General features: G+C 45.7%; 1 protein-coding gene across 1 annotated transcript; it reads left to right on the top strand.

Moving 5' to 3' along the window:
• Positions 1-5,460: 5,460 nt before the first annotated feature.
• LOC127393170 (zinc finger protein 239-like) lies at positions 5,461-11,136 on the top strand. Its single transcript, XM_051638023.1, has 3 exons — positions 5,461-5,505; positions 8,771-8,857; positions 9,314-11,136. Exons 2-3 carry the CDS (start codon positions 8,809-8,811, stop codon positions 10,237-10,239), a joined length of 975 nt encoding a protein of 324 aa, XP_051493983.1. The 5' UTR covers positions 5,461-5,505; positions 8,771-8,808; the 3' UTR covers positions 10,240-11,136.
• Positions 11,137-14,888: the final 3,752 nt, after the last annotated feature.

The raw sequence follows: 14,888 nt of genomic DNA, 5'->3' as shown, positions 1-14,888 counted from the left end.
ACATGTGTCTGATCCAGGCAGCCCAACACAGAAAGATTAAGGACTTTAAAGGGAGAATTTACACCCACCATGCACATGTAGCTGAAATTGTCTTTGGTAGAGACAACGCTGAGAGCTGTTGCACAGCGTGGCCATGTACCATCCATCCTGCGTCCTCCTTCCCAACCGCACGGAGCCCCAGCGTCCTGTTAGGAAAGACACGAATGCGCTGGCCGTGCCCGGTATTGCTGTGTGTCCAGGGCTGTCAGGATGTACTTCCCTTGTGCCAGCTGATCAGAAAAGGCTGCTCCCACTGGGGATAGTCAAGGTCAAAAATAACAGAGTCGCACACTCTCCCATATGTTGTTGTCACATCGCCGTGAGCTGAGAACACAGCACACGCAGCAAAAAGTTGTGAGCAAACAGCTCAACACAACTACCACCGTCAGACTGACATCTGGGTTTGAGAACATCACCTGAGAGCTGGGATTTAAGAGTGAAAATATGGATTCAGTTCCAGATCCAGCTATTAAAACATATGCTCTCAAACTAACCACTAAGCCCTGGCTTGTCCAACTGCCATAGCTTATGTGCCGATGGTTTTGTACTGATCTCTCTCCTTAGCAGTTTCAGAAAGCTTAAGTAAGAAGTTTCTTTAAATTCATGTAAGAGATTTTTGTTGAAATAAAGCCACAAACGGCCTAACCTGATACATGTTAAAAAGTATTCCCAACAGCTAATGAATCAACCATTTTTATTCTTTGTAAATACAAAGACAAAACTCATATTCAATGAATAATATCTAATAAGCCATCTCTGTCAAATTATATTTGTTTTATTAATATTATTTTGCCAGAGTTTATTACAGTACTTCTTCAAACATTAAATCTTTAAGGGGATGCTGTAGCTTAATTAATTAATATTCTATTTTAAATTGCTTGGCTTTTTAATATTCCAAATATACTGATACATTTCCATTAGCTGAGGTCTTTTATTTCCCAGTGGAATTAATTTCAAGCAGAAGCTACCTATAACAGCAAGTGCAGCTAAAGCACATTGGGAACATAATTTTATTTCAACATAACACTCAAATGTTGTTCTGATCCTGCAGCTAATAAACCCAGCAGCATAAATCTCTAAGAACACATCCACACCAAACCACATTTTCCATCCCAATTTAGCATAAAAGCATGCTGCTACTAGGGAATTATTAAGAATTAAATACATTTTCTTACCTTCAAGAATAATAAATGCACACAGTGCAGTCTGGAAGGTGAAAATAGGTAACATTTTAGAAATGACCTTTCCTTTGCTATTATTAATACATTTCTTTATGGGCTTGTTCACCAGGAAACCTTTAAATCCTGCTACCTTAATCCCTAGTGAATGATGTGGCTTGCAGAAGGTGAGGAGAAATATTTAAAGTCTTCTTGCATGCTAATTATTTCCTTATCAAACCTGAACAGGAAGTTTTTAAATAGAATAAATAGAATAGCTATTTTGTTAAAAAAAAAAAAAAATTAAAATTCCTGTGGTTTCAACCACTATCAGAGCAATATGAACTTGTGAGTAAGCCTCCCTTTTTTCCACACCACAAGCATGAGAGGGGCACTTAGCACTATCAGATGACTTTTCACAGCAAAAAGAAATCCAGGGAAAAGGCATAGCTGCAGGTCAGAAAAGGGGGATTTGCTGCAGGACACGGACTTACATGTCTATACAACTGCTCCTCTGGCCCCCTGCAAAAATGCTCCAGCACTGCAAAAGCTCGTATTTCTGTTTGGTAAGGAACTTGCCTTTGTCATCAAAAGCATGAAGATGCCCGCAGCAAAGAACTATCTTATAGTTATCTGCAGTATCAGAACTTTCCCCGAGGAAACAAAATGTTAGTAGAATAGTGCAACATCATACAGCAACCCAAAGCAGTGCCATGCATCCCACTCAGCTTCCAGTCTTCCCTGTGTGTGTAGGTGACTAACCAAATGAAGCCATAGGAGAAAGCACAAATCAATTCTTGATATGCCAAAGGAGCATATGTGAAGGGGCCAAACTCCTGCAAGTCTCTAGAGAATTGTGTGGTTCCAACACATCTCTACCAGCTCAGTGGTCACCTCGGAAAGTACATTTATTTCTGGTGCTCACAGAATCTAATTTTCCAGCCTGCCAGACAGCTCATAAATTAGGGTGAGGTTTCCCCTTTGCTGTACATGCATCACACCAAGGCTGCAACTTGAGCAGCATATTATTGATTGAACCTGTCTTTGGTGTCTCACAGTTTTCCCCAGATCACTGCCTCTACTTCAACAAGGAACAAGGAAAACTGCACCTAGGGCAGAGCTGATACCCACAATAAGCAGCAAAATGGACAAAGCTTCTGGGGACGAGAGAAGATTGCTTCTTCTTTCTGCTCATCAAGCAGCACCCTGGACCCAAACTCAGCAAGTACAGGGTCATAGAAACGCATGCATCCCCGAGCCTTAAAACGAAATTAATATCAGCAGACTCACACCGAGTATCCAAAATAACCACTTACTGTGGTTTGCACTTACATAGAAATGAGAGAGACATCTCAAAGACTGCCATCTGAAAGACCTCAGCCTGGCTTAAAAACATATGCTGATACACAATCAACACGTGAAATGGTTCTCAGGTGCAAACTTTACCAGACAGCCTCCATAACCTTCACTGGATGTGTGTTTGACTACAAAATACAGTTTTGTGGGTCATCTTTACTGCCTTGTTTCAGCAAATACAGAGACTGTAAAAACCACAGCAGTCTGATAAAAAAAACCAAACCACCACTGAAAAACTTAAAATAAACTTCTTTCAACACCAAAGCATTCAAATTAATAGCTAGAAATCAGCACAAAAGGCCAGCAAATAGAAGTCTAGACCATGTGCAGACCTGCAGCAACAGAGGTATAAATGAAAAGGGCGATGTAATGAAATCAGATAAGGAGCTGGATGTCTATCAGTGCCTTTGGGAGCAAACATCATTCAGCTCCAGAAGATCTCTGAAGGACAGCAGCTACAACAATAATTAGCATCTTTTCCTCTAACGAAGATGGACAGTGCACTGCCTCAGATGCATCCACCCCAGTATCAATCCTTGCATGGTGGTCTACGTCTGCATCAGCTAAACGAGCTCCACGAGCAATGCAGGTCCCCAAAGACATCCACTTGACCTCCTGCAGATTTACCAGTGATGACACAGGTCTTCCTCCTTTCTGCCTGCCACACGAAACTGATCGTGTTCCTTGTTACATGAAAAAAATGGCAGCATGTTTGTTAGGTAGTCAGTAAGTGGCTGAGTCTTTACACAGCCCAGGAGAGCAGCAAGACTTGCTGAACAGTGGTAGTCAGCATTTCAGCTGTAGCTTTATTCTGTGTTCGAAGTGGAAGGATACTGACTTGCCCCGTTAGTCACACTGGTCTTGTTAACATCACTGTGCCCTTCATAATTCTCATGCTATGATGAAGACGTGTGCACACACGCAGACATACACGTCTATGCACATATTTACATGCAGCTCTATTTGAGCTTTTTCTTATAAGCTTTATCTTGCTTGTTTGACCCTCAGGCAGTCATTGTAATCAGCCAATGCTCACAAAAAAACCCAGCTGAGCGACTCCAGCCTCCCTTTGATAGGCTTGCTGTGCAAAACCTCCATGGAATACTAGCCTCAGGTATTCTCATAATTACCTGAACAGTTTGAAAAGTCTCCTTTGGTAATCGTTTCTTCTCAACACCCACAGACCACTGAAGCCCAAATAATTTGCATATACCATTACCTTTGGGCAGAAATGGCGTGTGCATGCATTTTGAGGTACTAGAACTTGTCAGCCTATCAGTTCCAACCGAAATGAAGCTGCAATGGGACCCGAGGCTGCTATCTTTTACTTCACATAACACAATTACCCCGATGAGGCCAACAAAATACATATTTAAACAAACAACCACGTTTACATAGCTTAATTCCTGGATCAACCACCACTTAAAATGAAGTAATTCAGCACCCGACTGCCTGAGGGAAGAAATGGGGAAAGACTGCCCCCTTCAGTAACACAAACATTTTCTTTCCCAGGCAAAATCTGGCTTTCTCAGCACGGTGGGACATTTATCTACTTGAAAAAAGAAAAATAAAAAAATTAACAAGCAGAGTAAAAGCTGTACAAACAACGAGCTGCAGGTTCTCTCTGACGAAAAACAAGCTTTCAAATATAAAGTACTTAATTTATGGTTCTCCTGCCAATTCTCCTACAATTGTACATGACATTTCACCTGACCCGTGCTGGTTGGTTTCCCAATGCTGCTGTTACCTGCCTGATGTCCGTCCACCAGCACTATCTTGCTACTTCCCAAAAAACTGGTAGAAAAATCAATGCATACCTGCCACCTCCTCCTTCGTAACTTCTGCTGCTCAGTATGCTTTTTTGAACATGCTTTCTAAATACTTAATCAATGCCCTGACACAGATTTTACATCCCCAACGAAACCGATCTCCAGGTTCACTGACACAAACAACAGAATGAGAGTACTGACTCAAAAATCACCAAGTACAACGTTGAAATGTATCTGGCTATTAAAAATACACTAGTAGACAACGACAGACTCAAAACACTACTGCAGGGCATGATCTGTGACATGTGCCGTTTTCTAGTGTTTCACCCACGACACTTAACCAAGCCTTTTTTCTTCTCACAGACAGAAGCGCCAATTAAGCGAAACTGCATGATACTTTGAGCAGTCTGAAGCACCCCACTGTAGAACATGAGGAGCAAACTGCAGTGCTGTACTGCAAGCCATACACATTTTAGAGGCATTTTCCCCTATATACATGGAGTTCCTCCTCTAGACCACTAAGATTACATTTTCAGCTTGATTAAAACCGGTAAGCCCGTAGGTATTTATTGTTTGCAGATACAGAAAACTCAAGGAAGATATTTACTAGAACACCACGTTCTGACATTTGCAAGAAAACATTAAAAAAAACCCTGTAAAGCTGATGTAAATGACAACCTAGGTTACACTCCTGAGCTAAGCAGATCAGAGCAGCACTGCTGCAACCAGGTGAAAGCAAAGTTGCAGGCACAACCATCAGGCGAAGTAGTCAGGCCACAGACAAGCTGGGGAGGGTCTCACAGAAGAAGCATCTCTCCTCACTCGCAGGCGTTTGGGTGGACCCTTAGCGTGGCTCTGTACCCGCACCCTGGGGTGCGCAAGGACCCGCCCTGGGCACCCTCCGGCTGAGGGGTCCCGGGCGTGAGGCTCCGGAGCAGCCATCAGCGCCGAGAACCCCTCCCTCCCCCCGCCGAGCAGCTCTCAAGGAGCGGGGCGCCCAGCCGCCGGGCACGGAGCGCTGCAAGGCGCCAGAGCCGCGCAGGGATCCCCGCAGCACTGCCCGCGATCCCGGCTCCCAGCCCGGCGCCTCCCGCTCCGCCCAGGAAGCGCCCTTTGCCCGCGGAGCAGGAAGCGGCTGCCGGAGCCGAGCGGAGCGGGGCGGGCGCCGGGCGGGAGCCCTGCAGGTAGGCACGGCACGGCACGGCACGGCACGGCGGGACACGGCACGGCACGGCACGGCACGGCACGGCGGGACACGGCACGGCGGGACACGGCACGGCCGGGCCTCCCGCACCTCTCGGCTGGGGGACAAGGCGGCAGCGAGGGGCAGGGCCGGGCTGCCCGTGCGGGTCTGTGAGCAACCGCACTGGGAGCCGGGCTGTACCAAGCCGTGGTAGCCTTTGTGCGTCGGCCCTGCCCAGGAAGGAGCTGTCCGGCGGAGATGAGGAAATGCAGGTCGGAGAAGGGGGAAGAGCAACTTGCCCTTCTCAGAGACCCCAATCCGGGGTTGTTGGCATCCTTGTCTGCTTGAATCCCGCACCTGTAACGCAGTTTCCCCCCTCCCGTCCCGTTTCACCTGCCGCAGAGCGAATACCTGGCCTCCCCAGTTTCCACCCAGCGCCTCCGGTCGCTGTTGGAGACAGGCAGCTTTGCACCCCTGCTCTGTGCGAAATCCTTGTTCCCAAAAACTACACAGGACTCGCCCTCCTCTGCACACCCCCTGCTCTTGGCTGCTCTGGCAGTGCACCCCGCAGTGACCCTCCCGCCCTGCCTGCCGTGCCTGCCTCCCAGCACCCCCAGCATCACTGGGTGGGCACAGAGCTGGGCAGGACAGCAGCCACTGACAGGTGCTGTCATTTATGAACAAAGCTGGCCTGCAGGGAAAGCGGGCTCTCATCACACCCAAGCGAGGTGTGTGCGGCTTTCTAGTCAACTGCTTTTTGTGATAAAAAGCTGTTACCTTTTGATTTTACTGCAAGCATTATATCCCACATAACAGTTGGGCAGAGGAGAATTTTAATGTCTTCTTCTGAATTGCAGGTTTGTGCTGTTGTGTCTAGCATGACCATGTCCCCATGTGTGCTTAGCCACTGACAGCACTGCAGGAACAGGCTGCAGGGTACCAAGGAACACAAGAAGCTGAAAGTATGGCCCTCTGCACTAGGATGAGTCCCATAACCTCCACAGCTTGGTGCTGCCACAGGAGGAATACAGAGCTGAGTGGCTGGAAGAGAAAATAAGTAGCTATTTGCAAACATTTAAGGTAAAGAACATAAATTGTAGGACCCAGCTACAGAATTTCCATATACTGTCACAATGCTAAAGTCGAGGCCCCAGGAACAGTATGGTGTCTCTGCAAAGCTCCTGCTGGAGATCCAAGTTAAATATTCCTCATGTCTTGCGGATGCAGTGGATGTTGCATACAGTAACCCCACACATCCAAATATGCACATGTTCTTCCTGTTTCCACATTCAAGCAATAACCCAAGGATATGCTTCTGCCGATTACAGTTGAAATCCCTGAAGGAACATTTGCCCAGTTCATGAGGTTTGTTCCCTCCTTTCACAGAGACATGACTGTGATTGTGGAAAAGGAAGAAATTCTTCCCTTACTCCAGACTAGTCTGTTAATTGTCTAAGTGCTGTCTGCTTTCTGATGAGCTGCCATCGCAAAGCTGAGCATAGCAGCAACATGTGAGTGGCAACCTGAGCTAGGAAGTTTTTGCAGGGTCAGAAGAGAGCTCTTCATTATGCCTTGTCTGCTTGCTTAGATGTTTCCCTGCACATTTGTCAGATGCTGATTACCACCTCTGCGAGGTTTACTCCTCCAAAGTTCCTGTGTTGACAGCTTTCCGAGAGAACCCCTGCTGTTTGTGGTTAGCTGCCTGGGGAAATGGTCTGTGTGTGTGGATAGAGTTTTGATTCGTCCTATTCTAGAGGAGGGGTGAGCCACCTGGTACAAGTTACAGCATGGAAATAGCTTGGTAAAGCTTGTACCGCCAAGCTGTTGCAGCAGGAATTCTTCGTCGTGGGCAAAGTTCCGAGAGGCGTAGAAAGCAACCTCCCTTTTTGTATCAGCTTGGAACTGCTGGGAAGGATCCATCTGCAGGGATGGTCCACTCCAGCTTTCAGCAACTTTAAAGTAGGGACTCAGATTATTAACTTCTAAGGCAGCTTTTGGTTTGGTTTGTTTGTTGGCTATTTTTGCTAAGGCTTCTTTTTTGGGTTTGTTTTTTTTCTTCATAGTTCACTGTTCAAGATTGCAATCTTTCTCTTTTGCTTGCTCTTTTGCAGTCTTCCTCTTTCTTTCTGTCCAGCTTTGCCACATACAGTCAAAGACTTCAAGACTGGTGCTTTTAGAATCACTGGAAACCAAGGTCCAAAGCTGTTCCTTTCATCTGGGTTATCTTCTTAATTCTGATACTGTCTAGTCCCTTACTGCCCATTACCTGCTGTTAAATAGCTCTTGGTGATGGATGAAGTGGTCCAGGAACTCATCAGCTTACAATGTTCGTTTGCACCAGAGCCTGAAATTAAGGTTAAAAGAGGGGGAAAAAAGTCATGTCTTAAATACTTTTAAAATATCCCTGTAAGTGATCTCATCTTCAGCTGTAATGCATGTCAGTCTCTGGTCCTAGATTTATCCACGTGGTATCCTTTCTCTGCCATCTTAATTCTTACTTTGAAAAAATGAAGTGGGATTTTTTATTACCACTAATGTTGTCCTCTTCATGCTAACTGCTGTTGCTTAGTGTTTGGCTCAGTTTGGCCTTTAAAACAGTAAATACTGAAGGAAAAATTATTGTTATTTGGGTGCTGGTGACATTTGTAAGAGCATCCTGCCCAACAGTTGTATTCGTGGTGGTTCATGGTGGTTGTTGGAGCTCAGCAGGGATGCCAGGCAGGGAACTAACTGAATCCATCTGAAGTAGAAAAGACATCAAATTGCGTGTTTTGTTGGGTTTTGCTGCCTCAGCCTGAGAGTCTTGGAGGAGAAAGAAGAGATGAGGCAGCAAGTAAGAAAATCAGGTTGATTTGAATTCTGATAACTGAAACATCATTTTCCATTTAAAATAATCTTAGGAGAGTAGTTAATCTCATGGCTGTCATTATTAAAGAAATGTAAATATGGCTGGGTTTTGTTGTTTGCTGACACAAGTGCCTATGATTGCTGTCAACCAGTTCCAAGTCCAGCACATCTGGTGTATGTCCCAATGTGTATCACCTATCAGAAGAGGGGCAACCTTCAATGTCCTTTAAGGAAAGAGAAAGTATCTGACACCAGATACCTCAGTAGTGCTCAGGATGTCTGTAAAACTTTGCTTAGTTGATTCTTTTATGCAACTATTTTGTTTGTTCCCCATATTCAGCAGGGGCAGTAGATTTTAAGACATCTGTCAAGCTGTTGCTGAATATTCAACTAAGATTACTTTTGTTTGCTGTTGTAAGAAGGCTTCCTGATCGCTGAAGCTGACGTAACTGCCCAGATGGACCAAGAAGAACAAGATCATGAGGCCTTGGAGGAGACACACATGGGTGAGCAATAAATTAGATAAGTTTATAAACGCGAGGCAAACAAAATGCTTTTTGAGCTGCCTCAGTGTTATTTAAGCCACTTTATTCCATGCAGCTCATATGAAGACCTAATCTTTCCCCCTAAGGGCAGGCAGACAGCCTGCCTTTGTCAGCCTGCTGATAAAAGAGTATGTATGAGAAGAAAGAACATTAAGATGACAAAATGTGAAGATCTCTTGGGGGCAAGGAGACACCTGTAGCATTGCATTTGGCTCTGCTGTTCGTGGCACATCTGCTCTGGATCGCATGATGCCACCACATCGCCTCTCTCACAGCTAGGTTTCCATTTACTTCAGTCTTCCCTTTAGTGCTTCTCCTGCACGGTGCAGACCAGGCTCCCTAGGAGAACAGCTTGCCCATTCTCTGCTGTGCCACTTCCCAGCAAGAATCACAGTTGGAGTTGTACTTTTTTTCCAGGTGGTGAGCTAGGTCCCCTTCCATACCACCTTGCAAGCACAGATCAGCAGGACATGTTGGCAGCAGGGTCCAGAGGAGGAGAGGAGCAGCTGGGGGACAGCCATGGAAGTCTGTGTGATTTCCCAGAGGTGCAGCAAGGTGACCGTGAGGAGGAAGAGGAGGTGAAGCTGAAGCTGCCTTGCTCTGATGTGGCCCTGGTGAAAAGACAGGCCAGAAGGGTGGCAGCAGCCTCCCGGCGAGTCCCTGGGGTAGAGCGACCCACCATCTGCTCTGAGTGCGGCAAGGGCTTCAGTCGGAGCATCCACCTCATCCAGCACCAGCGAATGCACACTGGGGAGCGCCCGTTCCTCTGCGGGGAGTGTGGCAAGGGCTTCAGCCAGAGCTCCCACCTCATCCAGCACCGGCGGGTCCACACGGGCCAGAAACCTTACACCTGTGCTGAGTGTGGGAAGAGCTTCAGCCAGAGCTCCAACCTCCTCAAGCACCAGCGCATCCATACTGGGCTCAAACCCTATGTGTGCAGCGAGTGTGGGAAGATCTTCAGCGACAGCTCCACCTGCATCAAGCACCAGCGTATGCACACCGGTGAGCGGCCCTACAAGTGCCCAGCCTGCGGGAAAAGCTTCAGCCAGCATTCCCACCTCCTTCAGCACCAGCGCGCCCATGATGGCATCCGACCTTACGCTTGTGGGCAGTGTGGCAAACGTTTCGGGCAGAGCTCTGACCTCATTAACCATGCTCGTACCCACACTGGTGAGAAGCCTTACAAATGCAGCCAGTGCGGGCGGGGTTTCAGCGGGAACTCCAACCTGATCAAGCATACCCGCATCCACACCGGGGAGCAGCCGTACCACTGCACCCAGTGTGGGGAAAGCTTCCGGTTCCAGCCCCAGCTGGTGCGCCACCAGAAGCACCATACAGCGTAGACACTGGAAAGGAGAAGGCCATGTGGACCATGGGCAGCTACCTGGTGTTGGCAAGACACAGCTGCTTCTGGACACCTCACACAAGGGGGCTGAATTCTGGGGGAGGGAGCCCTCAGCGCTTGTGCTCTTTCCTTCTGGGTAGATCTGTTTGTGAGCCCTGCCCAGAGACTCGAGCAAAGAGGGAGGCCACTGCTGAATGAAATAGTGCATGTTCACTGCAGTGCAGTGGTTGTTCTGAGCCCCTCTTCTGGGGTCGGGGTAAAGAAAGGTGCTTACAGTATGGTACGTTTGAGGCCAGAGTGAACGTAGAAATGTTCCAAGGATCCGTGCCTTTTATTTCTAATGGGGAGTAATTTTTGTCTGTACCTGTTTTCTGTACAAGCTGCCTGGGCTTTGCCCTCGCAGTAAGGCCACGGCCCGGAATGATTGCTGCCCTGAGAATCCACATCTCGCACTTGCCAGTGCTCTTGGGTTTAGGCAGTGTTAGCATCTATTTATTTCAAAACCCCACAGCACTGTGCTGGGTGCCCCTAAGTATGTGTCGTGGGCCCAGCTGATGGTCTGTCAGGGCCAAGTCTATGGAACAGAATTTTTGCTGGGTTGTATGGTTGTTAAATTGACATTTCCACAATTTACACTGCTGTTTGACAGCTTAGTCCTCAGCAGCAATTAAGTAAATTAGCATCCTAATAGGTATTTTTCTCAGATCCTTGCTTAGGTGCTTTCGTGGGTGGCACTTTATGAATGTTTTTATAAGACTTTTAAAAGTGTTACAGATTACTTTTTTAATTGTGATCTTCTAATTGTCATTTGATGAACAGAAAGAAGACGATGTGTGAAAAATGAGCTATGTCAAACTTTGATTTTGTATTAAATGTTAAACATTTTTTCTTGCATAAAACTTTTAACTTAAATGCTACGATTTTGAGTTGTTAATGATTACAAAGAGGTAATTAGAACATTGGTTTCTAGAATTTCTGTGATATTTTTGCGAGTGGTTCTGACATCTTTAATTACTTTCTAAGGGATATGGGGGAGGCAGGATTCTTAGAAAGCAGAAGGAACTGACCTCTAAAGAGATCTTCACTTTGAGGAGGAGAACACTACTACTGGGAGTCTATCCTTAAAAGGAGGTTTTGCTCAGGCAACTGCTTGGTACGGGGGAGGAGAGAACTGGCAGTAATAACAAAGATGTTAATATTTCTAGCGTGGAAGAACTCCCTGTAATGAACATGACAGTGTACGCTGAAATGCTTGTTCCACCCACGGGGCCAAACAAGGGCAGAAATCACAGTGTGCTTCAGGCAAGAAAATGAAGCGATCAAATCTGTTGTGCTGTAGAATTTTGATTTTCACCACTGCATGTAGGCCTAATGCTAACAATGAGCTTTCACACAGAGATGATCTCCGAAATGGGAAATACCACTAAGGGCAAAGAGAACACTCAGCTTGAAGAGCATGGGATCCTGAGGAAAGAAGCAAGCTGTGAACAGTAGCAGTGTGACTGGAATTACTGGCTGAGTAATGTGGATACATCCATACCTGCCTTAGCCATCCAGTTGCTAAAGCAGAGAGCACAGCTTCATGCTCCATTGGCAGTAGATCTGGTTTAAGTAATTTGGTCTCACTCTACTCCCACATTCCCCCTAGAGCCTGAATTAATACAGCTGCACTGATTAACTGTTCACATGGCTGTGCCCTAAGTCAGAACCATAAGATGATCCATGTTTTTTAAATGACAGACATTGGACAGTTCATTTTAAAATGCCTTAGTCCAGTCTAGACCATGGCCTCACAAGCAGCAGGGTACATACCACTGAGAGCTTTGGGGTCAGAGGACAACAGACAAGCCAAAAAGGAAATAAATAACATGGCCAATATTGCTGTTAGTCCCCAGGAAACTCATAATTTTAGTTGTTTGTTACTTTTTTCTTTTTCTTTTATGTTTCTAGGGAACACTAGACCTGGAAAAGCCTGACACATTGCCTTTATTGTTTCTGCATTCCCCCAGCTCCATCAGAAGACAAATACCACCATTGCCACAGTATGATGGGAACTACAATTAATTTCTGTGGTGCACTTGCCACACATACTGTTACAAAAATATATATTTCTTCTGAATGGTAGTTCTACCCCATAAACTGGCTGAAAACCTGTCTTTTTTCTCAGTATTGGAGTATCAGCCTGTCGTGTTCAGTTGTGGAAGAAGCAAAGCAATGCAACGAAGAGAACAGCTTAATCTACACAGGAAAAAGTGCCAGGGGCACAGAAGCCCAGGTGAAAATGCCAGTTTGCCATCCAGCTAGACATGGCCCAGGCTACATGTTGGCTTTGGTGGGCCTGTGTCCTGGTCTTTTAGACTTGTAGCTGCTTCAGGGTGCCCTAGAGGACAGCCTTGTTCAACTGATGGTCCTTCAGAAGCAACTAAGAGTCGCTGGATGTGGACTACTGCAAACAATTTTACTCCAGAATCTAGCATAGGAGTACACTAATACATTATGGAGAGGAGATGACCGAGGACTGAGCACCCAGATCCACTCCTAGACGCTCTATTACGCACTTCTGTAGATAAAACCTAAGGATACTAATCAGCTAGGTAAGATGATCAATAGTTGTGTAGCATTTCTCAGTTGCCTGTATTGCCACTTGATGTGGTGAAGTACACCAGCATGTTCCCCTTCATTTTGCTCCTGTGCTTGAGTTTATTGCTTATCTGCAGGCAGCTGTTTTCCTTTTGTTCCTCCAGGCTTTCACTGCCAGCTGGTTCACAAACACCAGTGTCCTCACTCATTAGTTTAAACAGTTTGTCCAGTATTTTGACCATGGATTCTGTTTTTCCCATTAATCAGAACAAATTTAATAATTAAATCAGTGTAACTGAGGTGCTCTAAACAGGAAGTCAGCGAAGCTTAAGTGCAAGGGCTTCTTGATCGATTTGCCTGCAAGTGAAGTTCAGCTTTTCACAGAAGTGTGTGAATCTCAAGCCTCCCCAGCAATATTTGGGCTGCTACCCACACTCTTCCTTTCAAAGATCTTTTCAGTAGTACAAAACTCTTAATGCTCTTCAAACACGTTTTGAAATGTGTCCTCTGTGTGCTACACATGCTCAAGTGTTGAACTTTAGACTTAGAATTTCTTTGAAATCCTCTAAAACCTCTTGTTGGGAGCTCTGTAACTCCAGAATTATTAATGTGATGAGGGAAGCTGGGGCACTGAGGAATTGTTTCAGCTACAAGGTGGCATCTTTGCTTCATTAAGAAGTGTCTCTCTTCAGGATGACAGGCTGTCCATGGAGACCTCTTGATTACAGAGCTCTGCTGCAGAAACTTTCCTTTTACAGCTATTCACAAGAATCATCCTAACTTGCATCTTACTGAAACTGGGAAGGGAAATTTTCCACTTAGACACCATACTGGCTTGAACAAAAGGAAGCCTCAGATCTCTCTCCTCAGAAGTGAAGACAAAAGTTACTATGTAAAAATGTATGTTTCTATTTTAAAACAAAAAAACAAAACAACAAACAAAAACCCCCACAACAAACACAATAAACAAACCACATTTCATTCCCCTGGTACTACTTAAAATATACCTAAGGCTCCAAGTCTGCTGTCCACACAAAGTCTGTCACTCTGATTGTCAGGTAAAGGCCTGTTTGTGCATGGACCAGGTGCTCTCCTCGTGGTCTTAGCAGCTTGTCTCAGCAAAGATGCAGGTTCTGAATTGCATCAGGTGTTTCTGGCTGCCAGGGGTGCTCAGTGCAGTCTCTGCAGATCAGTTGCACTGGGATGCATGCGGGCTGTGTGTTTGCTCGTTTGAGTGGTTTTACTTCCTCAGAAATCTTGAGCACTTGACTGTGCTGATAGTTTCAGCTCAAGGTGCTGGAGCTCTGAGTTCTAAAGAAAAACATTCCAGGTATCAGGCCCACACATCCTTTCTGCAGGCACTTCTTAATAGTAGCCAGACACACGCATAAAGATCTGTAGGGCCTGCATTTTAGGCAGGTATTCATCAAACTTTTAACTGTGCAGGTCTACCATTCAAAATCTAAAATTACCAAAACCTTGAAAGATAAATCGAGGAAGAGTTTATATGGTTAAGGTAGTTAAAAGTTTAGTAACCTCACCCTTCTTGCAGAATCTTTCTGATCTGAATATGAGAGAGGGGTTCCAATTCCCCTTGTAAAGGATGCTGACAGGGGGCTGCTGGCAGCAGCAAGGCTGCTCCCTAAGGGGAGCTTATAGCCAACAGCAGCAAGCCACGTTGGGCAAAGCCCTGTCCCCAGCAGGGCACAATTCCACAGGGCCAGTGGCCTCTGGGCAGTTCTTGTTTGGCTGACTTGCTTTAGCCCATACTTATTCCCACATGCTTCAATTGGAGGTCCATTTGCATAGACTACAAGTGTCTTTTCTACAATTGCACATAGATTTAGGGATGACAAGTAGATACAGTGGTCCTTAGGTAGGCCGTGGCGGAATATCTGTAAGAAATAAAGCTTTTTAGCTTTTTATGCTAGTTTTACCTGTTCACTTTACTGGATGTTAACATTCTGGCCAAAACTTGCAGTTCCAACATGAGCAAAACTAAGGCCCACAGAAACATACATTCTGGCTTTGCTAGGAAGCATGGAACTTTAAGAGACTAAATCAATT

Source organism: Apus apus, chromosome 1, assembly GCF_020740795.1.
Source record: "Apus apus isolate bApuApu2 chromosome 1, bApuApu2.pri.cur, whole genome shotgun sequence".
Taxonomy (NCBI): Eukaryota; Metazoa; Chordata; class Aves; order Apodiformes; family Apodidae; genus Apus; species Apus apus.
This window is presented reverse-complemented; position numbering and strand designations above follow the sequence as displayed.

Coding starts and splice junctions, on each gene's coding strand:
- LOC127393170 (XM_051638023.1), top strand. CDS start 8,809: ATGGACCAAGAAGAACAAGATCATGAGGCCTTGGAGGAGACACACATG. Junction 8,858..9,313: donor CTTGGAGGAGACACACATGG/GTGAGCAATAAA, acceptor CTTTTTTTCCAG/GTGGTGAGCTAGGTCCCCTT.